Here is a 25,278-nt window from a genome sequence, read left to right as displayed (position 1 = left end):
AGCAGATGATCATGCATGTACTGAAACAAAATGTCTTTCAGTCATTTTTTGTACAGAAATAGTATTTTATACCTTGTGTGAACATTAGATTTGAATGATACTGCCCTCATCGTAATTATTCACAGTACTTCTAAAAATCTTAGTATATTTGTAAAGCGCTTAGAGACATTTGTATTAAGCGCTATATGAAATTAAATATTATTATTATCTATTTTCATGTATATTTGAGTGTTGCATCAATAGAGTTTTGTTGCTTAAGTTGATATCCACTATTTGGGTAAAAGCAGAAAAGATAAGAGATTTGACAAAATGTTTACTGGTAACACATATGAGAAAGTTATGAAATTCAGAAAATCAGTATTTGTGTGCCCTTTTGCAACTTGGGTCTGTGATACATTCTAAGAACTACTGCCCTTTAACCTGTATTCTATGAATTTCCTTAAACATGACTTGTGGTGCAATCATGCTAAATGATGAGGAAATGTAGACTGTCCTAACTTCCTATTTTAAAGTAACCTTTAGACCGAGCTTGGAGAATATGGACGTTCAATATTGAAAGATAACTTTCGGATCTGTTTTCCTGCTTTCTCTAATAGCAGCATGATAGCAAGTTCAATTCCCTCCCACAGACGGGTATACTAACATATTCAAATTTATGGATATTTCTTTCCGGGGAACGGAGATGTGAAATGAAAGCAAAGGATGGTTCAGAGGTAGAGCAGTGGTCTTGTAACTGGGAGGGTTTCGAAACCAAGTTGATGCGCTAGTGCCCTTTGGTAGGCATTAGTCCTCATTACCAAGTCCCTCTGAGAGGACTTATAGCCGTCGGTCCTCTGGTTGCTTATTTAAGAGGCATATACATGCTTGCTTAGCAGTCAGGTAACACAGACCATCAAATCGAACCTGGTGATTAGTTATTCCATTAACCTGTTATGAATGAATGGATAAATAAACTTCAATACTTGGAATCAATCTAGTCTGCATACATTACTTGTTGCTTTGTCTGGCAATAATTTGGGTTAGCTTTCAGGCTGTCAAGAACAACCATTTTAAAAGTATACATAAAACTTGAATATGTTAGTAAACCCGTCTATTCAAGGGCCATACGTACGTGTATGTAGGTATTCATTTTAAATCGAGAGTCTTTGAATTGATGAGTAAAAGGTATCTAGATTAAGTGGTTGGTTTTGATTAGAAGTAAGTCAATCCAAAACACATATTTGTTATGCAATCCAGTATTTTGTCAGGAAGAGAAATGTGATTTTTTTCTTTTTTCATGACCCTTTTGTTTTGTTAAGAATACCGATATTACAGCCAAAACTCTTCATTTTATCATGTGCGTTTAAACATATCGTTCTAGAGTTTGAGGTGTTCTCTTTTGTCACCATTATATAAGCTCCAAGTTCAGTTTTTGTGTCAGAGACAGTGAGCAAGAAAGCCTTTTATTGTTGTGATTTTGTTTTAGTTGAAGATGATTTCTGTGGTTTTTGCTTCATGTCAAGCAAGTGTATATTGTTGAAGATATCTGCTGTAGATAAAGGGTGTGTGTGTTTAGTATACATGTATTGTATATGGGTTGTGTGTGCATTATGTTTTTCAAAGAAATAAAGTTTCGTGCATCATAGATGTTCTTCATAAAGAGCTGTGTGTATTCCAATCATCTGATTGGCTGATAGCCAGTCACATGACATATTACTATTTTCAAACTGAAAAGGGCATTTCTAAGCAATGTGTCCCAAATGACATGACTTTTTATCTATAGTATCCAACAAAAGCGAGTACACCCCTTACAAAGAGTTTTTAAATTATTGTAATATGACCTCTTCCAACAGTGGACAAAACAATTAGATGTATTCATAACAAGAGTATAGGATAACAAGGATATTGTTCAAATTGAATGCAACAAAGGCAAAGGCTTTTGTATGTAGATTGTCTATGTGCCTTCCATGTGTCCTGTAAGGTTTATAAGGATGTGACCAAAATCTTCAGAGTTATGATCATTTCTATAAGATGTAGCATTTTCCAATTTTACAAGGAGAGCATGTTGAACAGCATTAGTGCACAATCATTATGTCTGGCAGTTTTCTTCTAAAATAATGCTTGGGTGTTCCCTACAGTATATTACTCACGTCATAATGATTTCAATATGAAAAAGTTGAACAAATATTATTAACTTTAAAAAAAAGATGAAAGATTAATCTGGAAATCTGTCAGCGGGGATTTCACTAAGAACTCATGAGTTAGAAACATTTAAATGAAAAGGTTTGCCAGGAAATGCAGAAGAGACAGGCACAGGCTTATTGTGCACTGAAGATATTCAAGAGCTTTCTTTGTAACTTTAGAAAAATATAGTACGTTTGACAAAATCAGTCATAACTTTGTAGTTTTAGCTCAAGTCCTTGTGAAATTCGTGCATGGTTTAGAAGATCCTATGAAAGCCATACTTTTACAAATTCACTGAGTTTGGTTGACTACTTATATAGCCAATGAAACTCATATTTTTTAGACACCCTGTACACATTGGAATAATTTCATTTGACTTTCAGATTTATAATAGATTTTAGAGAGATGATTTTATCTGATAATTTTGAATTATTGCACAATATTGTAGGTACCATTTTGTGGCTTTTGCAATAGCACCACTTCTTAAATTCTGCTGAAATTCTACCAAAATCTTTCTCGTGGTACCTGATTATTGATGACATGAATTCCTTCATTATAAAAACATTATTATATACTTTGATTCAATTGATTTATTTTAATGTATGTTAAGGTTTGTATGCATTTGCACATAATCTATAAAAAAGCAATAAAGTGTATTCCGTCCTGAGTGAGAAAAAAAAAGATAACATTGAGTGTTTCGTGTTTTTCTACAGCGGTAAGATTGTCCATAATCGCTTCCTCGGGATGTACAAATCCTTGTGTTAGTAGTTTGCAGTGAGGCACGGATAGAGGGGGGGCGAGCGGGCCTTCCCCCCCCCCCCCCCCGCAAAAAATAGAGAGAGAGAGAAGGGAAAGGGAAATAAAGAAGAGGAAGAAGAAAAGAAAAGGAGATCGGGGGGGGGGGGCTGAAAGGGCCTTTCCTCCTAGGCTTTTGCCTTCCCGCCCCGCCCCCCCCCCCCATCAATAAAATAAGAGAGAAGAAGTAAAAGGTATAGAAAAAAGAAAAAGAGGTGATAAAGGGAAGGAAAAAAGAAGGGAAACATCAGTTGCAATTTTCCCCCAACAAGTTTGTGGATCGGGGGGCCGAAAGGCCCTTGCCTCCCCCCCCCCCCCCCCCCCGCAAACATAAAAGAGAGAGAAGGAAGGGAAGGGAAAGGGGAAAAAAGAGAAAGAAAGGTAGGGGAAATCAGTTGCGATCGGGGGGGGGGCTGGCCCTGACAGTGAACATTCGTGCAAAGCCGTGAAATTAGTAGAATTGTTGAAAATATCCGGATCGGTAAAGAAGCAACCTATATGTAGAAGGCATGATGACACGTTGACGATAGCGAAAACAGACAAAAGTACGACGAAATCAGGAAAAATAAAACAAGAAGATGAGTACATAAAATTCTAGTGGTGGTCGGCAGTGCCAGACGGCTCTGGATCTCGGCAGAGCCATCTATACACAGACAGTGGCGGATCCAGGGCCCCCCCCCCCCTCCTGGCGCTCAAGGGGGGGGGTGCAAATTTTAAAATTTTCGAGGACCAAAAAAAAATAAAAATGTGCCCACTAACCCCCCCCCCCCCTCCCCCCCCCCCCCCCCCCCCCCCCCACTGAGCGACTTTTGGGCTGGTTGAGTCGTTGCGATTTTTTTTGGACTCCAAAAAAAAAAAAAAAAAGTGTCCGCTTACCCCCCCCCCCCCCCCCCCCCCCCCCCCGATCCGCCATTGGTTTATGCAAACATTACGCCAACAAGTTACTCTGTGTTGCGATGTTAATAACATCTCTCTCTCTCTCTCTCTCTCTCTCTCTTCTCCTTTTCCTTTCTTCTTCTCTTTCATCTTTTTCTCCTGTTTTCTTACGTCGCTCTCACATCTCCTGAATCCGCCACTGTGTGCCTAAATATTCTTCTTAGAATTCTCTTTCACACAAACAATAGCACCTACATGTATATGTAATCACACTCAACTGTAGAAATAACATAATCAAAGACTTTCAAAAAATCATCCAAAGGCATATCAATAGCCTTCTGCATCACCTATTCAAATGCACGAACTTGACAATCACATATGTCAAAATCATATCACTGGGGCGACGGAGCGTCTTTCAAAGTGGGGTGCACCCATGCAAAAGGGGCACGTATAAAGGGTAAACTCAAATTGATAGAAATTGCTGAAAAGAGAAAGGGTACATATCTGAAGTTAAAAGGGGCACTTTGGGGTATTTAAAAGAGTGGGAGGGCACTGCGTCCCCACCACAGAGGACCGCCTCTGTCATAACGTAATTTATAATGGCAATACAATACGATATTGAAGTTGCCCTTAAGTTGATTTTTCAAAAGTCCTTTGTCGTCGTGTAAAAACTGATTTTGAAACAAAGCATCATTTTTTGTTTGTTTTATTGTTTCCAATCAATTGCAAAATGAGGATGTTTCCCAGAATTAGCATAATAAATGTTAGCAATCCCCGCGAGGAATTTATTGACTTCAAAACATTTTGTGATTGACACGACGTTACAAATATATTCGTAAACTATAGAAATACATGTTACAAATTGAATATCAAATTGCATTACCATACCATTATTAAATGTATTTTTCATAAAATAAACATACCACTTATTTTATATTACCAACTAGATACAACATTGAGAAATTGATTGATTTTTTTGAAAGGCGGGAAATAAAGGTAGGACGAAAACATTTATGTAGTACGGTTAGACTTCTTGTTGGGTTCCCGTTTCGCATTACGTGTGCTGTGACCGAATGTAGTCCCGTAACGGAACTTTTCTCCTGTAAGTGGAAGAGAAATATACGAAGAAAAGAAGAGGCGTTTTTTTTTTTTTTTTGCATGTATTTGCAAACACTGTGACAAATCAGGTCTAAAAGTTTATTAATTCCTTCATTAGAAATTTGTTATTTGAAATGAAAGAAATATGACAAATCTATTTTGATCCGCATGGCTCTAATCAAAATGACATCTATCACGATTGTAAAGACTTTCTAAGAATCATTATAAGGCAATTTTAATAGCCTGATCAATCCCCTACCACAAAGTTTGAACAAACAAAAAAAACGACAAAATTAAGTACATAATCCAAACATTTTTTTTTATAGGACATAAAATAGAGTCTTTGCGATACTTTCGTTTGGATTTAAGGGGCAAAGGTGTTATTAATGTTCTAACGAAGGGGGAAAATAAAACATAAAAGAGAAGAAGAAGAAGGAGAAGAGGAGGAGGAGGAGGAGGAGGAGACAGAGGGCTCTTTCATACCTGGGATATGCCCAGTGTAGTGCGGCACCAAGCCGGATTCTATCGGATAGATGACGGGCAACTGCCGGCCGCAGAGTCGCCTCATCTCATCGATGATCTTCTCCTCCATTGGAGGCATTTTCCCCGAGGTTTGACAGGTACGGACCGGACAACCTACCGGTACGTTACCGGTTGTGTCCGCAGTACAACCTTTGCCCTCGGGCGGACCCGTGACCATGGGGTGATTTGGATCGTTGGTGAATTTGACGAGAGCGCGGTTGGTAAGGATTGGATACCCCACACCAGTTACATCCCGTGCGTTAGGCACGTACCCCGTGTACCCTGTCAGGTAAAAGTAGATAATACCAAGGTCATTTCATTCGTTTTTAGAATGAAACTAAGCCAAATATGATTCATTTCATAGTTAAGCAGAAATAATCAAGAAAATATCCGGTAAAAATCTTAACTTCATGATAAATAAGGCTTCTATATTAATTTTTTTTTTTTAGTATCCCTTTTTCATTAAAAAAAACACAACCAATAACGATAAAATGTGTTCCGTAATGTTGTTGTTGTTGTTTCAGTTGCTGTTGTTGTTGATTTGGATTTTACACGAATTTTGGAAGTAACCTAGTTAGTTATAGACCTTTCATTTCGATCAGTGCAATTGCTTTCAAGTTTCAATGATTGAAAAAAAATTAAAGCTGTAAATTGTCATCCAACCTTACAAAATTACGTCTTGGCCTAGTCCTGAAGCCATACCGCATAAGCAACATTGAAAAGAGGGAAACTCAATATTTAAATATAAACTAATTATTTGGACTTGTGAAAATTGTTTTAGGCTTACCAGACATAAACTTTTTTTGTGGATTTTCATCTTTCATGTAGTAAGGTGACATATAATGTTGTTTCTCATTGGCCGAGGCGTAGTTGAAGCGGACAGGCTTGACTTCTGGTAGTTGCCGTAGAGGGCATGTGCGACATACCGACGTTTCCTGCTCGAAAAATTGACCGACGGGAGGGAATGTTATGGCTTAAAAATTCAACATGTAGTTTATTGGACTGTTTGTGGTGCAATTTTCTAAATGATTGAGTTGTCATTACCTTTGAGAAACATATTTACATTACCGAATTTTCAATAGAGCATCATAGGCGTCGATCCTTAATGGGGAAAGGAGCGGGGTATTAAGTATGTGATAAATAACTAAATGCTCATAAACTTCCTAAAGCTCAATCGGCGAACGGATTATGGCACTGGAGACAAAAAGATAAAAAATCTGTAAATGGGCGTTTATCTCTCTCTCTCTTTCTCTATCTCGTTCTACCCCCCCCCCCCCCCTCTCTCTCTCTCTCTCTCTCTCTCTCTCTCTCTCTCAATGGCTGCCGGGCTCACGATCAATTGGGCAAAAATAATTTCCATTTTCGGTTTGATTTGGAGTGGACTTTAAAAATTATTATTATTAAATCACATCTTCCATATTAACCTAATCTTCCTCCCTCTTTACTCTCACGTATAATATCACCCCCTCCCCCTCTTTCTCTGTCCCTACATCGTTTGTAATATGTACTGCTTTTAAGTTTGACCATAAGTTCCTTGTTTCATTATATCATATGCGTTAATCTTCCATGAATTTTAACATCATGCTTTTTCATCGTAATCGGTATTCATTTAGAAAGATTTCCATACCTGTGTAACGTGTGACAATAACTGTTTCTTTGAATTGAATTACTATATACATGTACCTCTGGTAGTTTGGAAGGTTTCAGTTTTCCCGACTGGACCTGTTGAACAGTCTTCATGGTATTTCTCTTCTTTCTCTCGGCTTGTTGGTCCTGCTCAAACGTAGCGATAGCTTCCCGGCATTCTTCCGCGTAACGGTTGCCATAGTAATGCTGGGATTTCGGGATGTAGCCTGCAGGACATATATATATATATATATTTTCTTTTAACGGTGGAAAAAAGGTTATGCAAATAAAATCGGAGAGATCGCTATGGAAACCTAAAATTTCCAATTTGGTTACATGTCAGAGTGCAACTTTTAGAGCTCCGATCTACGCCTGTATTTTCGAGGGAACATGGGTTTAGTATTGATTTCGAAGGAATTATCAGTCATTGTTGACTATCTTTATCTTAAGGGTGCATTATCAAACCCGATGCGTTTTATGTGTAACTTCTAGTAAACGATATGAAACCTGTTTCTTGCACTTTTTTTTTTTAATGTGTTTTAGCGGAAAAGAGTTATAAAATACACCCCATCTGCTTTAATATAGCACAGTAATTTGAAGGAGTTGATAGCATTTTAGGATTCAACGTTGAAACTTTCTTCTTCAGTGTGTGATACATGTGATACATGTGATATTTTTTTTATTTTTATTTTATTTTATTTTTATTTATTTTATTTATTTTTTTTTTTTTTGGGGGGGGGGCATTGTACGACTATGCACTATGAAACATTTGTCAACATTTTGAATTGATAATTTATGAACCTCTATACCTGTGTACCCTGGTACCATCTGTTCGGTAAATTTCTGGTCCCCAAAGCTTGTTTTGCGAGACTGGAACAGCAGTTCTCGCCCAGCCGGAGTGTTTCGATCTAAAAAAAGAACAAGATGAATGCGATGCCTCCACCGATATAAATGTTCTATGATCCTGTGACCTAGCATCTGTCCTCATAAACACAAAGTAATTTTATTTAATCTTTTCATGCTCATACCGTCATACGTACACCTGTACATGTATACTTGAATAAAGTTTGGGCCACAAGTTTTCTGGGATTTTAACACTTTCATGACTCTGTGATTTTCATGACCTCTTTCATGTACACCCAAAATGTGATCAGTTAATCACGTTTGGTTTAAAGCCCGTCTGCACTAGTTTGGCCAGGGGGATAAGACCACCCAGCGTGGTCACTGACAGGTGGTTTTCTCAATTCAGCTCTCAAAAAGAAGATCATGGGGGACCAACAGGCACCGCTTAGGCATTGTTTTCTATATAGAGGGAGCAAGCAGCTACAAGTAGTGCAACGGGGCTTTAAATTGCTTCAATACTTTTCAAGTTATCGCGGTACCGTAACATTTTTTGGTAGTTTTTAACGCTTGTATAATCCTATGACCTTGACCTTTGACCTCTTCCACCCAAAATCTTATCATTCCATCCTTGCAGGCTCGTATATAGTTGCTCCACGTTTGGTTAAAATCCGTACAAAGGTTCTTTAAATACTGTAGTCACTTAATAGCGGAACGGACGGACAATCCAAAATGACTCTTTTTTACACCATACATGTATGCATACAATATTTCATTTTGATTAAAATCACTATATTGGCTACAACTTCACTCGCGTTATAAAGTTAAAGGATATATAATACGAGAAGTAGTCTATAATCTAACACCACTCGATTCCTTAATTTTATGTCACTCACACATGCACACTTTCTTTTCTATTCCTCATCTCTCTCTCTCTCTCTCTCTCTCTCTTTCTCCTTCCTCTCATATCTTTCATATTCAGTCTCACTTTCTTTCTGTCCCTCCCTCCCTCCCTTCTCGGACTTCATTGATCTCTTTCTCTCTCTCTTGTCTCTCTCCTCGTCTCTCTCCCTGTCTCTCTCTCTCTCTCTCTCCTTTTCCCCGGAGTGATTATATACCGCATAAACGAGGCTTTTGAAAATAATCTTTACCTGGGTAACCTGGTGAAATCGGTTTGATATTGGCAAGTACTGTCCGTTGTGATTTAGGTACGCTTGGGTCCTTGAGTAGCCGGGTCGTCGTCCGACCAAAAGTTTCACCGATTTGAAATTTGAACTGGGGGCAGAACCCACAATATCTGAAAAACAAGCATTATGATGATGAAATCAGAGATGGTACTATGTGCATGGACAACTGACCCATTCCAATTCATGAAGGATTTAGTTTGAGAATATAATGGTAGATGGAACCTCTACAATATCATTGACCATTATCATAGAGAACTCTTTCTACCATCGAGCCTTCTTTTCTATCTCATTTGTAATTATTTGTTTTGATTGGATCTTATTCATTCTAATACGAAACTGAAGTTGAGTGATCACCTTTTCACCGCTAATCTTAAATATTCGTTAAGCAGCAAGTGCAATTGATATCATTTCATCATTAAAAACTAAATAGAAAAACAGTCCCATGTAACCATTATGATCTACATGATTTTCAACAGTATTAATTATCAAGAAATATACCAAGAAAATAATGAAAATATTACTAATATTGTCCAATTCAAAGGAAATAGTAGACCCACTACTCAAAGAGAATATAGATTTGACTGAACGTGTCTATGTTAATCACTTGAGAGACCTTTCAATTATATGATGATAAATGCTTAGAGAAAACAAACAAGCACAAAGCGAGCGAACCCAACGACTCACCCCGGTGTATGGTAATGTTCTGCATTGGTAAGAACACTCTTCCCAGTCGGTATATTCGGATTGGTCTGTACTGCAACGGTTTTTGAATCACTTGTTTTCGCCATATTTTTTTCTTCGAAACTCCAAAACAGTCTTTCACTGGTCCTTAAATATGTTCTTACGATATCTTTTCTGTCATGTATCAGTGCTGTAGAATTATACTGAGATTTATAGCTCTTAATTTCCTGGTTGTTTAGGACCGATGATGTGTGCGAATGAATAAATGAAACTGAAAATGTAAACATAGCCCTGCGCGAGCATCCTATTGTTGACGTCATTAGGCACTGCGCGCTGTGTATCCGATGTCACATTGCGCATGCATATCATGGAATGGGATATTATACACGCACAGAGTCAACCCTTCCCAAATCGGTTGAAGAAAATGAATAGGAGAGAGTGGGAGGAAGAGGGTGAGAGAGTGTGTGAGAGAGAGAGAGAGAGAGAGAGAGGGAGAGAGGGAGAGAGAGTGAGGGGGTGAGCGACAGAGGGAGAGAGAGAGGGGGGGCGGAAGGAAAGGGATGTCTAATAAAGAAGAAAAAAAAGGGAAAAGAATACAAAGGGTGAAAGAGATATTGGAAAGCGAGGAAGAGTGATTACATAGAGTGAGTAGTATCTGCCAAGTCGGTTATTGCGAATGATTGCTCGATAATATAACAAGCACCACCTAGCTAGCTCCCGACTGAAAATGAGTCTGTAAAACGCCGTGAACTGTATATTATGGATCTGATTGTGTGCGATGCAAGAGTCAGCAGACAGTAGCCGCATATACATACTAGCATTCTCGTGAAATTCTTATCGGTTTCGACAGGATAGGGCGAATTAAAAAACAAACCTAAACATAAGTTTTGGCCTTTACTTGAGATAAATATTGAACACGATCGGAACGGCTTTCAAGAAACCAACTTAAAGGCAATTTCAATCCACTATTGTAGTGCCTATGGAAAATTTGTACGGATTATGCAATAAGCAATCATCATGTTAGCACATTCCAATATATGGGAAGACTATTGAAATTGCCGAAGGCTGATTTCGATTTTGAAAGCCTTGGCGATCATGCTGGTTCTACCGTATTGTGTGTTTCATGCTAAACAATAATTCCATACTCGAAATAATCATGAAAATGAAACCAAGTATGAATAAGGAAGAGTATATTTTGACACAGGTTATAACTTAAGTACGAATCGCATGACGAATATTGGTAATGATAAAACTCGGCAGAAGCTCAATATCAAAATATTTGCACTGATCATACGAATTTAACATCGAGACCAATAAGTAGCTTGAATAAACACATTGGTAAATACATGTACTAGCTTGCACGTAATAACTTTGTTTTTAATTCTAAAAACAATGGAAAATAATCTATACCACATTAACACGATCACAACTACTTTAAGAAAACTCTAGGACAATTTCCATACCCTTTTGTTCTTTCCATTTCTAGAAATCATGTTCGAATGACGTCATCGTATAATGTTTGCATGTTGCAAAAGGTGATGGGCGAGGCTGTAGAAATGTCCTTAGGTCGATATTTTCGGAAGTCTCTGTGACTGTGTTCATTATTTTTCGAAATAGAAAACATGACAAAGTTTTTATAACATCGCTTGTTTTGGATTAAGATAGATGAATAGTACTTATCATTGTAAACACGTTTATTAACCGGTTTGTCTTGACATGTAATGGAACAAAACTAGTTCATTAATGAAAAGGTCTGGGGTGGCGATGACAATTTTCTAGACACCGGTGTTGCTCATAATGTTTAGGGAGGTACAATATCGCTATTTGCCATCAATCATTATGTATATGGCAGGGGTCTCTTTCTCCTCCTTCTCCTCCTCCTCAAACTTAAGGCTCGCTCAGATGGAGTGGTAAGCCGCCAGTGTATTAGTTTGTTTATAAAAACTAGTAAATGAATTGCGTCTCCGCAAAACTCTTTTGACGAATTCCTGTCTGATAAACACTCAACAAACAATATCGAATGTTGTTTGTTTTTAAAATAGTGGTAATAAAACTTTAAAAAAACAATCAAATATGATTTTTGTTTTGTTTTTAAAGTAAAATCTGAGTTCGCACACAGTGTGGACACTTTTGCCATACCTGAATTAGGGTGCGTTTATGCTTGATTTTGAAGGCAGAATGAGCGATTTGAAACGCTCATCGTAATCGCAGTTCCACGGTGTAATGTTTATGCTCACTTCTCAGGCTCCTCCAGGCATGATTCTATGATTCTGGCTCTGCAGCTGGATTCGCAAACCTGCACTGCGCATGCTACGTTGACCCCATTTAAACGCGTTTACAAAATTGTGCGTTTTACTTAATGCTTCCCCAGAATCGCTGATTTTGCAGAATCGCCGATCCAAAACGCACCTTTTTGTGAGTTTACGATCGCCGTTTTTCGGTGATTCTACCAAAATGAGAAAGGACACAACCGTGTTTTGAACTAAACGCGTATCAAATGCCTCATTCTGGCCAGAAAAAGTTGAGCATAAACGTACCCTTAGAAACATTGCTAGAATCTGTTCCCGGACTGGGAGGGGGGCGAGGCTGCTACATCTGGAATGTTACACAAGAAATTGTAAAATGCATCTTAGAAGAGGAGAGATGCTTTCCAAATCTCAACCTTGGTGTGATAAAGTTTGTGACGAATTGAGAAAAAAAATGCAAATTAAGAACAAATGTCGTGATAAGAAATCAGAATAGGACGATAAAAAGAAAGGAACTGACAAGAGTTACAAGAATTTTGAGCGTTCTAAGAGAAGAAAATATTTCTCATGAGTTTGAAAAGCGAAATCCCCAACGATAGAGGAACACATGTATTATCAACAGTAAATTACACAAGATTAAAGGTTTCTTCTCACGTTTCAATGAATGATTTCTAGAAGTACTTCAATGATTGAAACAACGAAATGTCTCCTGAAACGGATCAGAATGATTTCATTTTGATAGTAACATTGGCATGAACAATAAACTGAAAGGACAAATTGAAGATTATGAAGTGATACTGCAACTTATCCCTATTCTGACAGGGAGTGGTAATTTTACAACTACTCCCGAACCGCTGCAATTATCGAAATGTTCTTTTATTTAAATATAATTCGTTGAAATCTTGCGCAACTTTTGGTTCCTAATTTACAAGAATCGAACGTAGCGTGTTCAGATCACTGACAAATAAAGGTCATAGGTCATCCAGAAACTGAGAATACCATTTTGTGTGTACAAGTTAATGAGAGTTGTTATGCACACTTGTTGACATGACTTCATAGACAAAATGAATACCAAAATGACACCCCCCCCCCCCTCCCTACACCTCCCCCTTCATAACGTGCTCAAGAAAAGCCTAGTCAGAATAGGGTTAAATGTCTTTGAAATAACAAGACGATAATTTTATGATAGTTCAGTGAATAATGTTAAATGTTAAAGAATGGTTCAAAATCTCCTGAAAATAGTAACTTAATTGTAAAGATAGTGTTAGATAATGGTTTTGTACCCTCGAGTTGGGTGGTAGGCTTGATTAAACCCTTATTAAAAGTGAAATGCTCTTCTTTGACTGATAATGACACAATTGTGTCACCCTCCTTGGGTGTGTTGGCAAGCTCTTTACTGCTATTCCGAATGAAAAGGAACAATTTTTAACTATAATTCCATGAAGTGATGCCTACGCCATTGAGCGATTTTACAAACCAAAACAGAGCAATTTTTCAAATTCAAGTTTGATAGCAATCCCAGAATATCGTGATTAAAGGCTATTTTTCATATACAATGTATGACCTCATCTTTGACCTCATGACCCTAAAATATAATCAATTCATTGGCTTTGCAAGATACATACATGTCCTAAGTTTGATAGTAATCCATCCGTCAGTTCTAATGAGAATGCGTTGACAAGCTATTTTTTGCATACATAATGAGCCCCATGACATTTGACCTCATGACCCTAAAATCTAATCAGTTCATTGGCTCAGCAAGATACATACATGCCCCAAGTTTGAGGGTAATCTGTCCATTGGTTCTAATGATAATGTAATCATGAGCCTTTTTTCATAAATCATTGGCCCTGTGACCTATGACCTCGTGACCTCAAAATCTAATCAGTTCATTGGCCTAACGGTGTCGTGCGATAGATACACACAGCCTCACTCGAGTGCGGATAGATCGTATAATGAACTCACGCGCATGCATCATTTTGTACCATATTCCACTGAGCATTGACATTTTGGTCCGGTTACTGATTAAGTCTAATCCGTTACAAAGGAATGAAGCAATGTGAAGGCTAAATAGGATGTTCCTTTCGAGAACTTTGTTTCTTTCTCCGCCGTCGAGAGAGTACAGAAATGGTTAGGTTGATGGCGGCTCCGAACAGGAGGATGTCGGCCGCGCAGTAAAATGAAAAGGAATAACTACCAGTGAGGTCAGCAAACCATCCTGCAAGAAGAGAAGAGAGATATAAACATTAATATTGAAATCAGAAAATACTGAAAGTGTAAATATTTTTAAAATTTCAGTAAGCATGTATTGCCCTAATTTCAGGGAACCCAGGTAGGTCTTGCGTATATATTTAAACGTCTTTGGTGTGGGCCCTATGCCCCTTTTGGTAGATATGCGGTCGCGTAAGGGTGCGTCGAAGTAAGTCTTCTCACATGTCGGCATTTTGAAACTCGCAATATCTCTTTATAGACGTAAAAGACGTAATATTTGAATGTATTACCTTGAACAAGATTATTTTTGGTGATAGATTCACTCAAATATTTCAGTGATTATCATTATGTACGGTTGCAAATGTTCGAAGCATGCGTTTAATTATTCTAGGGTTGTAACTACTGTAATGCATTCCTTCTTTCTTTTGAAAGATAATCTTCTTATGTGACTCGGAGGTATCACCTGATAAAACTGCACCCATCGTCATGCCAAACCCTGTATTCATGACGGCAAAGCGCACGTTGTCACTCATGAAGGCTGGCGAGACAACCTTCTTGGCTTGGACAATCCGGATTACGATCGTGGATCCGATGCCGATGCCTGTGAAGAAGATAGTGGCTGCGGCATGGGGGAAGTTGGAGGCGACAAGCGGGAGGATGGCCACTGGGATGGCGGTCAGTACATTCATGAGGGTCATGTAGCTGTGGGGACCTGGTAGTAAAAGGATCAAAATATAGTAGTGGAAAGATATTAGATAATTAATGGTTGACTTCTCCATGGCGCTCCTTACTTGTAAAATTAGTATTATCGTCCTTATACAAAGACATGTACATGTATGTCGTCTTCTCGATTTTTTTACATATTCACTGATCATTCTGTTATCTTTCTTTTCTCACTCTTATCATTTTAAAGGATGTCCATACTTTGACTACCTGTGAAGTGTTTCTTGATCATATCACTATTTTCGAAGTCACAAATTCCCATGATTTATATAAGCCCCATGCATACCCCCTGCTTCAGATACATTATTGATGATCTTACATTGCGCTCCGTTGAAAGGAGCTTAATTCTTGGTCATACCTAATTCCAAGACCATACTTATAACCCTAAGCTTAATACAAATCCAAAGCCCAATCACGACCAAAGGTCTAAAGGCCCAATCACAACCGAAGGTCTAATGCTACATCCTTGAAACAAATAACGCCAAGATAAAGGTTACCAGAGTAAAAATCAATGTAGGATTGTAGGGTCACCGAATTGTCATGAAAACCCCATCGCCTAGCTACGGGCCTTACCTATCAGTTGTTTGTCTACGGTGATGCCTGAGATAATGCGTCCCACCGTACCACCAACCCCAAGCACTGATAGAAGAGCAGCGGCATTGCTGATCGCCATGCCTCGATCCGTCGCCATCACAAAGACGTGGGCTACAGGTACGAAGGTCGCGATCATTACCACCATAGAGGAGAAGTTCTGCAGGATGGCAAGGGGTTCGTTTCTAAAGAGAGTGATGCCGAACATGTCGGCAAGGGTCTTGCACAGATGACCCGACTGGCCCTTTCTTTCACCCTCATTACCTGCTTCTAGATACTTCGTTGCATCGGTCGGTATATCCTTCTTGTTTCTATTTTTACCAGACGCTTTAATGGATTTATCCCAGTCTTCCACCCTGATCTTTGGAATATTAGCAACAACACGAACGGAATATTTATTATGATCGCAGTTGTCATTCCCTGAAGATGAAGGTTTCGATTGCTCTAACCGTTGCTCCAGTTCAGAGGGTGTTCTCTGATGCCCAAACACCTTAAGGTTGTCAGCTTTCATCACAGTGCCCTTCCCTCGCATACTACCTTTTTCCCGCACTCCACCTAAATCAGTATCTACATTAATCCTCCGTCGTCGTTGAATCACAGGCGTGCCTAACGGCGTCGAGAGATGTGGCAGTACATCCAGTTCGATGATTTCTCTGGTCTCAAAACCTTTGTTTTCGCACTCACCTGAAGCTGTCTTCATCGTCATCTTTTTCTTTGGAGGTGGCTTTAGCGGCCGCAGAAGGAAAGAGGCAGCAACGCTGTGGCACATGATGGCGCTGTTGATTTGCAAGGTGCCCCGCCAGCCATACTGTGACACCAGGAACCGGGTGAGGGGAGGTACCCCAATCTGACTCAAGCTGGTACCAATAAACATGATGCCATTGGCCACACCAAATCGCTTGTGGAAGTACATCGCGACCATGTTCACGGCAGAGATGAAGCAGAGACCAACTCCTAGCCCTGCAATAAAAGGAACATAATACGAAAGTAATTAGCCCGGCAGCCCAGTGCACTTTGATTCAAGTATAGGAGCATCAGGGAGAGATCTAGTATACACAAATATGGACGTCTGCCAGAGTCCCTCTGCTGCATGTGGCCACTGGGGCCGGTTAAAAAAGGGTAAAAAATGCCTTTGATCAAACGAACGAGGTACCATTTGAAACCAATTTTAACTAAATGCATGAATGCAACAAAGTACTGAAAGGCCCATGCCCGACAAAAATTCAGCTGCTTAGGGCCCGCCAGTTGCCCTAGAAGGGCCACTTAAATTGCGTTAGGACAAACGAACGAGGTACCACTTGAAACCAATTTTAACTAAATGCATGAATGCAACAAAGTACTGAAAGGCCCATACCCGACAAAAATTCCGCTGCTTACGGCACGCCACACGCCAAAAAAAAAAAAACCCATTTTTGTAGCATTGACCCAAGTTTTGGGACGTCTGGCAGGCCCTAGGCAGGAGAAAAATTGTCTGTCATGATGGTTTCCGTAGTATGTAAAAAATTAACCTGAGCATTCCAAATCGGTCAATGCTACATTAATGGACCTTAGGGCCACATTTTTTGGCGTCTGGCGAGCCCTCAGCAGCAACAAATTTGTCGGGCATGGGCCATTTAGTGCTTTGTAACATTCATGCATTTAGTTAAAATTGGTTTCAAATGGTACTTTGCTCGTTTGATTAACAACATTTGTTGGCCTTTTTAAACCGGCCCCAGTGGCAATATGCAGCAGAGGCTGGCGGCCCGGCAGAAATCCATATTTGGATATACTAGGTTCCTCTCCGAATGTTCCAATACCCTGATATTTTTACGTTCGCTTGATCAAAGTGCACTGAGCTGCCGGGCTAAGAGGAACTAGGAAGTATCCGTATGCGTATCCGTCTGTTATGAGCCAGAAGGGCATACATTAAAGTAAGTAATTTGAGTTAATAAACTTTTGGCTCTAAGACGAGTTTAATTTTCCTATTAAAGATACAAAGTGCCTGAAAATAAACGATTTTCAAGAAATGTGACTATTGTTTCATCTGACAGACTAACATCATTATAAAGATCAAACATTTCAAAGGTACAGGACAAGGATATTGACATTTCCTGACACATTATTGTACATAAAGATGAATTTTATTGATCAATTTCTATTACACTTTTAATTGATCAATAACGTTCTGAGAAAATATAAACTTTATCTATCAAGAATAAGTTATATCGTCACAATCTCTTGATGAATAGTAATTACGAAAAAAAGGGGGAAAATAAAATTTTGTCTATGTGCAACAGGAAAGGAAGGAAGTCTTTGCGATTGTTTTATACCTGATACTACTCCAATACTGATTGCTCTATGGTATAGGATGGGTGTTTTATACCTGATACTACTCCAATACTGATTGCTATATGGTAAGGATGGGTTGAGAAAGAACCTCCTAGACAACCTGCCGACGCGAGAATGGATCCTACGACCGCTGTGCTCCGCACTCCGAACACAGTCCAAATCTTTCCAATCACTATACCTGGTTGAGGGAGAAAATAGAAGATGAAAAATGGATATGAGAACATGAACATGATAAAAGTGAAGAAAAGGGGGCAACAGATTTGTGATGTTGGTGATAATTGCGACGATGACGATGATGACGATGATGATGATGATAGTGGCGGTGGCGGCGACGGTGGTCATAGTGGCGGTGGTGGCGATAGTGATTATGATGATGATGATGATGATTATGATGATGATTATCATGATGATGATTTTGTCCCGATATTTGAAAATTTGGCCGATCGATATTTCGTTTCGCTGGGGGGAGGGCACTGTGATGGCAGCTGAAAAAACACATCAAAAAACATTTGTGCATTTTAGAATAATCGCTGCCAAAATGAATGAGGTGCTTCGTGAACACCTTTGGTTGGAAATGAATATTTCCACCTGTCGATCGTCGATGCATTAAAGGTAATACAAAGTTTTGGGAAATATTGAAAATTGGCTGGATAGTAATTTTTCAGAATTTTAATATATTTGGAAGCCCATGTGGATGTATTATAAGCACTAGAAAATTTAGCCCCTAAATCACTTCTGCTTTCGAGAAAAATTGAATATAAAAATTTACCGGTACTCCCGGTATTTTTGATAAATTTCAAATAGCGCCTACGATCATACAATGGTACATGCGACCATGAACATTTCAGAATATGTAGTTGTGATACATAATTTTCAAAAGGGAATAGCCAATCGGTCTATTTTAGTCAAGAAACATTGTTTTATAGCTTAATTAACATCTTGACCTTAAGAGGGAGCTATACAACATAAAGAGTTTATTATTTACAATTTCATAACTTTAGACTCGATTTCAACCGTGACAACGATCACTGAATATTGTAGGATCACATATGCTTCCAATATGTTAATTTGAACCAAATTCATGACCCCATACCAAAACTTTGTATTACCTTTACAAAATATAATGAATACATAACTTTCATGAACACGTTTCCAGTCTTCGTCTCGACGGGTTTTACAATTTTGTAGAAATTACACATCTAATAATTGAGTTGAAATTGACAAAGATTTTCTTTTATATTCCACTGGTGCTGAATCTTACACTATTTCTCATACATGTCTTTTAATAAGCGTGCCATAATTTTCATCAAAATTCAAGCATGAACATTTTTTCCACAAGAAAATTTCGGTCGTGTCAAGTGTCATTAGACAATACAAAAATAAAGGTTCATTTGAGACACAGTTTTGCGCGGATACGTATCGCTATTACAGAGATTAAAATGTTATGTTCGTTGCGCAGACATGGCCAGATTGGGCACTCTAAAGCCATACTGCGAAGAATTATGTAGGAGTAAAATAAATAACGCTGGAACTCATTTGACTAGGGACTCGTATTTAAATTGACTAAACAGGTGCAGAGGTGACCAAAATTGAACTTGTCATACGAACAAATATCGTTGCCATGGAAACTCCATTCTTCCAACAGTTCGTAGGTAGGTAGGTAGGTCGATCAGGGATGAAAACGAGCGCTAAGGGTACATTACCGGTTCTTTCATGACAATTACTTCTCGGCTTTTCTCCTGTTTTTAAACCTACATGTATTATGGTCCTCACCCCAAAACTGTTTTAAAAACTGTTTTTGAGATGAATTATAATTTTTTTCGGTGGGCAGCGGGACTGGATGTCTTTTTTTCGTCACTTCCTCACTAGAGAACAATCCTACATAAGAAAATGCAATGTTCTTCAATGTCACTTTTTTCGTTTGAGTAAAAGTGAAAGAGAACTCGTTATGTTGTGCAGCTGTGTCTGCTCTTCCGTCTCATGTTTTCGGAGGGTAACGTGCATTTACCTGTCCTTGCAGTGGCGTAATGGGCAACAACTTTTTTTGGGGGGGGGGCAGAAAAAAAATCGCCTCACCACCAGGCGGCATAAAGGTTTTTTGTTTGTTTATCAGGCATGATTTTAATGTTTGTTTCTCTGTTTACATGGTCCAAGATACTGCTTAAATAAGCATCATTTATTTATTTATTTCTGATAATTAGGCAGGGTGACTCATTATCACAAATAATGGTGGTCTTCCATGAGGCCCTGGTAAACATAATGAGGAATAATAGTATAACAAATATATGTATAATAATAATAATAATAATAATAATAACAAAAATCATTAACATATAACAGTAAAAACATGTTTTGCTTTGCTTTTTCGTTGAAGAAAGTGTTGATCTTAATGTACCATTATAGTATAAACGGTAATCAGGTTTTAAATCCGATGAAAAGTAACTATTAGCATATTTCGGTATGTATGAGACTTTGAAAAAAAGGAAACATACACGTTTGAGAGTTCATAAACAAAGTATAGAAACTACTTAGGCTCAGTTAAGAAAGACATTAGGGATACAGAAATTGTTATAAACATATTTACAACAACAACAAATATTACAGGATAGTAAATTACTGGATAATATGCAAAAAGAATGCAATCTAGTATACCAATTGAATGTACCCTCTAAAATAAGATTAAAAATACAAATATATTTATAACTGATAATAATTATATGAAATCATCCTTTAAGTTTGAAAAGCATTATGTCGTCCTACGTTCAAGCTAAGAATCAGAAAATTGTGCAAGCAGGAGAATTACGAATGTCATATCCTTGACAAAGTCAAACAATAAAATGCATCAAGTGAAATTTTCCTAGCAATGAGGATGTATATGAATACCACATTTCATCATGTTGTTCTGCAAGCGCATAATTAACCAAACGTTTTATTTTTACAAGAGAAATGTGCCAGAAAGCTAAAAGGAATTAAAGGAAAAACTTTAGTTAAGGCACTAAACAAATTCCTATTGTCATTTTATCTTATTTGGAATCGATATTGCAAGATTGTTTGAAATTGTATTCAAAGGTGTTCACAGAGCTTGCCATTCTCATTTCTCAATGATCTGTCTAACTGATTCCAAGCTTTAATTAAAGATACAAGGGGATTATGTTTAAAGCATTCTGTTTTATACTTTGGCACATAAAGTAAACCTTCCACTGCCTGCCTCGTATTATGTCACTTACTTACTTTGCAGTTGAGTATGATGGTTTGAATATATTGATTTGCGAGCGGGCAAAAACTGTAAGATTTTGTAAGGTCGCAGTGCGAAAAGCTATATCTCATTTAGAGGGGGAAAAAACAATAATAATCATGAAAGCTTGAAAAGATATTTAAAAAGAAAACACAATTATATCAACTATAAAATGCGAGCGAGCGTAGCGATTGAGCTTTGGGAGAAATTAATGAGAAAAAAACGCTCTTAGTTGCGTTTAATAATGAGCACATTTTATGGTGAAAGGAAAAAGGGGCACTTATCCAAAGGGCAAATGACACTTATTAGATAAGAAAAGGAGAACGAGTCCAAGTAAAAAAAAAAATAGAATTATAAGAGTTGAAAATGGTGCATTTCTCGCATCTGATAAGGGGCACTTACCAGAGAACGGAATAGGAGCACTTGTGATATGAAAGGGGCACTTATTACAAAGAAAAATTGGCACTTGTCGTAGGAAAAGCGGTACCTTTTTTGATAGAGGTATTTATTGAGGTGTGAGTAGGGGCATTTATAAAAAAGGGAGGTAGCTCTTATTAAAAAAGGGGGCATTTATCAGAAGAAAAAGGGGCACTCATTAGAAAGAAAAAGGGGGACACGTGTCAAAATAAAAGGGGGCAATTATCAGGGCAATTATCAGGGCAATTATCAGAGGTGAGAACGGACATTCATCAAAGATAAAAGGGGGTAGTTATCTGAAGAGAATGGGGCACTTATTACAAAAGAAAAGGGCACTTGTTAAATTAAAATGGGCACCTCTCAGATTTGAATAAAAGTAGGTTAATTATCAGAGGTGTAGGGGCACCTTTTAGAGTTCGTATGAGGCACTTAAAAGAATGTGGAACGGGCACCTTTTTAAATAAAAAAGGAAGCTTATCTGATGTAAAAGTGGCACCTTTACTATGTCAAATGGAGCACTTTAGGTTTTTTTTGCCTCACTATAAATTTGGGAATTTGTCATTTTTCCAACAAACGCTTAAAAAAAGTATAATTTACAAAAACGTGAGAAAAAAACCCTGGAAAATCATGTTATTTCAGCAACTTTACTGTTATCGAATAAGAAGGAAAAAACACGTTCGAATTTTTTAGGGGGACAGTAATGTCCCCCAAGCGACCAAACGTTTCATCTGGGGAAAAAAGGTTAATGTTGCCCTCCAGGGAAAATCTTCCTACTTTTACAAATAAATTACCTATTTTGAAACCGTAATATATCACCATACAGAATACTAGAAGTGTCACAAGTTGTTCTTATCATAATCGTTGTTATACACTATAATTATATAGCAACAGTTTATAAAAAGCCGTGTATATGAACACTATTGTGATGGGTGTATTTCGGGGGGGGGTATTTGCAGGGCCAGAGCCCTAGCGTGGCACTCAAGCCCAGTGGCAAGACAATTCAATTACCTCTCGTTACCCAAGTGTAGAACATGGCAACACCGTTAAATAGAGCACTTGTAGTAAATAAGAACCTGGTAAAAAGATAATCCTTTAAATCTGGATTATTTTATTTTGAAATTAATATCAATATTAACTTTTCTCTCCCACATTCGACAATTCTTTTTGCCTAATATGGTTGCTTTGTATAATCTAGTAAATTTGTTTGAGATTTTTAAATATTCCTTTAGGAGCACTGGAAAGGTAGCTAGTGCACTTTGGTAACGCATTAATTCTCATTACAAAGTCTCTCGGAGAAGACTTAAAGCCGTCGGTCCCCTGATTGCTTGCTTCAAAGCAAACATATGCTTTCTTAATATTAGCAGTCTAGTAAAAACTAACCATCAAACCAATTCGTTTTCAATATTCGATTGGCATTAAAAAAATTTACAAGTACCTACTTCCCCTCTTATTTGTCGGCCTTTCAACGCCTGCATTGTCACGAGTTAGCAACAACAAAAACTGAGTAGAAAACAAGGAAATATCACCTTTAAAGGGAAGTCCTCCCCGATATTCAGTTGATTTTGATAATAACAACAAAATGAGAGAAAACACTTAGTGAAATTTTGAACGATTAAAATAGGAAAGTTGTGAATTTTCGAAGTTGTCGTCAGTGAAACACAAATTGGCAACACTGTGACGGATCTTGCGAGCTCCTCTCTAATTTGCTCTGTACAGACAATTTCATTTTCTTAGTTATTCATGACGAAATAGATTTGTTTTACATAGAGGTTGTATCAAAGTTAATTATATTTAGGGTGAATGTAAGACCAAAAAAATTCTTAATGGAAAATATAGACTTTTGAAGTATTTTAGTGCAGGGCAAATGGGAGGCGAGCTCGCAACTTAACGTCACAGAGTTTCTAATTTGTGTACGATTGATTGCACCTTTCTTATTTTCAATCGGTTTTGGTCAAACTTTCACTGACCTGTCTCTCTCATTTTCTGCTTATATTAAAATCAACTTTAATATCAGGTTGAACTTCCCTTTAAGGTCTTGCGGAAAAGCTCTACATAGTGAGCACAAAACAGCTCGAGGCTGTACTGTGTTATACAGAAATCGAAAGAAGTATTATAATGCTTAAAGGACTTCCTGATATATTGCCCATTATGTTCAGGAAATATGATCTTCTATGATATACCAGAGACATATCACATGTACGGATAGACCAGGGAGGTGTTTTAGACCCTGGATAGACGTAGATTCAAGATTGTCATACGATTTTCCTTCTCAGTATGTTTTCCTCAAGCTTTTAATATTACCTTCAAAGTCTTTTGAATGTTGTTGTTGTTGTGTGAATGGACAGCTTTCATAAGATTATGGTACAAATCATATCGGGCTATAAGCTATACACTGAGAGGCATAGACTTGGAGGAGGGGTATATGGGGACGGAGTACACAGGGGTAAATTAGAGGAACCGTGCTATGTTAAATGATTTTTTGACAAATATACTGGGTTAATAAGCATCTACACTGGTCTGAAACTGTTTCATTATCAATTTTTACTTGTCTACAGAAAATCTTTGATTTTGTAACCCTATCCATGTTACGTTATTGTCAACCGTATTTATCTTATTATTTATCTTGATTTGTTTTCTTTCTTATCAAATCAATTACAATATTGAATGTTACAAATTACATGTATTTCTATTTGTCAAATTCAAAATGTATTAGCTTTTAGCTGTGCATGTCAGATTCAATTTCAATATTAACAAAAGAAGGAAGAGCGAAGGGAGATGAACAGGGGTGTAAGGTGAAGGAGCGTTGGGGAAAGCCTAAACTCTACAGCAGTACTTCACGAAATGAAGAAGGTATCCAAGATAGAGAGGGGAAATGGGTACATGAATAATTGGGGAAGGGGGAGAGATAGGGGTGGATAAAGAGTTTGCTTAATGAGAAAGAGAAATTGCTGGAGAAATAATGGATATATACTTACTGACAAAACCAGCAGTACCGGGGAACAGAAAGCCAATCCAACTCAACTCGCCAGCACTCACATCAAAATACTGAATCCACTCCACGTATAAGACACTGATCAGTGATGTGAATCCTGCCGAGACTAGGCCGTTGATAAATGCCCCCAACACCACCATCCAACCCCATCCCCCGTCAGGAGCTTCTGGGTTAGTGTCTTGTATTGCCAGCGTATTCCTTGTTGTCCCATCGCCTCCTTCCAAACACTGCGAAGCGTCCTTCGTCTTTACTCTCTCCCTTTGTTGAACACCGTCAGAACTGCTTACATTGGAGTCTTTCTCCATTATTTGGTTGTATGGCAGTGAAATTAGTAAGACTTTCCAAGTTTGCGTTCAACTACAACTTGCCTGCCCTTGCCTGTCGTAACGATTTCACTCCTATGTTGATCGTAACACATACTGCTAGTCTGCTACACGTAGCTAACAGACTTCCTGAAATTTTCCTTAACGCAGCTAGTAGTTTGTAATTGTATTATTGTAAACACGGGTTACTACTTACTTCGAGTTGTACACTAGATTATAAAGCGGGAGTAAAACAATACTTGTATAGTAATGTCAAGAATCTAGATTGTAGATGGGTCATTTCAGCTCCACGCACCTAGCTACACTGGCAGCAGATCAAAGATGGCATGATCCCGGAATTTGTACGCCCCTACAAAAACTAGTTTGCAGTCACCCCCCCCCCCCCCCCCCCCCCCACTCTGGGGTCGGAATGACCGCATGCATG

General features: G+C 38.2%; 2 protein-coding genes across 2 annotated transcripts; both read right to left on the bottom strand.

The window, feature by feature from the left end:
- Positions 1 to 4,813: 4,813 nt before the first annotated feature.
- On the bottom strand, positions 4,814 to 10,237 carry LOC105439658 (protein FAM166B-like). Its single transcript, XM_011668881.2, has 7 exons — positions 9,792 to 10,237; positions 9,072 to 9,217; positions 7,890 to 7,988; positions 7,138 to 7,307; positions 6,242 to 6,389; positions 5,416 to 5,736; positions 4,814 to 4,934 (listed from the first exon to the last, which is right to left on the bottom strand). The coding sequence occupies exons 1-7, from the start codon at positions 10,106 to 10,108 to the stop codon at positions 4,846 to 4,848; spliced, it is 1,290 nt and encodes a 429-aa protein (XP_011667183.2). The 5' UTR covers positions 10,109 to 10,237; the 3' UTR covers positions 4,814 to 4,845.
- Positions 10,238 to 12,343: 2,106 nt separating this feature from the next.
- LOC591649 (monocarboxylate transporter 13) lies at positions 12,344 to 24,892 on the bottom strand. The gene is made up of 5 exons (XM_795573.5): positions 24,515 to 24,892; positions 17,922 to 18,065; positions 15,542 to 16,519; positions 14,709 to 14,957; positions 12,344 to 14,252 (listed from the first exon to the last, which is right to left on the bottom strand). Exons 1-5 carry the CDS (start codon positions 24,834 to 24,836, stop codon positions 14,101 to 14,103), a joined length of 1,845 nt encoding a protein of 614 aa, XP_800666.3. The 5' UTR covers positions 24,837 to 24,892; the 3' UTR covers positions 12,344 to 14,100.
- Positions 24,893 to 25,278: the final 386 nt, after the last annotated feature.

The sequence above is a fragment of the Strongylocentrotus purpuratus genome, unplaced genomic scaffold, assembly GCF_000002235.5.
Source record: "Strongylocentrotus purpuratus isolate Spur 01 unplaced genomic scaffold, Spur_5.0 spur5_scaffold_4, whole genome shotgun sequence".
Taxonomy (NCBI): domain Eukaryota; kingdom Metazoa; phylum Echinodermata; class Echinoidea; order Camarodonta; family Strongylocentrotidae; genus Strongylocentrotus; species Strongylocentrotus purpuratus.
This window is presented reverse-complemented; position numbering and strand designations above follow the sequence as displayed.

Bases quoted from the DNA above. Each gene is read 5' to 3' on its own strand.
- LOC591649 (XM_795573.5), bottom strand. From the start codon at position 24,836: ATGGAGAAAGACTCCAATGTAAGCAGTTCTGACGGTGTTCAACAAAGG. The intron at 18,066-24,514 runs GTAAGTATATAT...TCCCTCAACCAG, and splicing joins CGGTACTGCTGGTTTTGTCA to GTATAGTGATTGGAAAGATT. The intron at 14,253-14,708 runs GTGATACCTCCG...CTCTTCTTGCAG, and splicing joins GATGGGTGCAGTTTTATCAG to GATGGTTTGCTGACCTCACT.
- LOC105439658 (XM_011668881.2), bottom strand. From the start codon at position 10,108: ATGACGTCAACAATAGGATGCTCGCGCAGGGCTATGTTTACATTTTCA. The intron at 7,989-9,071 runs GTAAAGATTATT...TTCTTTTTTTAG, and splicing joins GATTTCACCAGGTTACCCAG to ATCGAAACACTCCGGCTGGG. The intron at 5,737-6,241 runs GTAAGCCTAAAA...TTTACCTGACAG, and splicing joins ACAAAAAAAGTTTATGTCTG to GGTACACGGGGTACGTGCCT.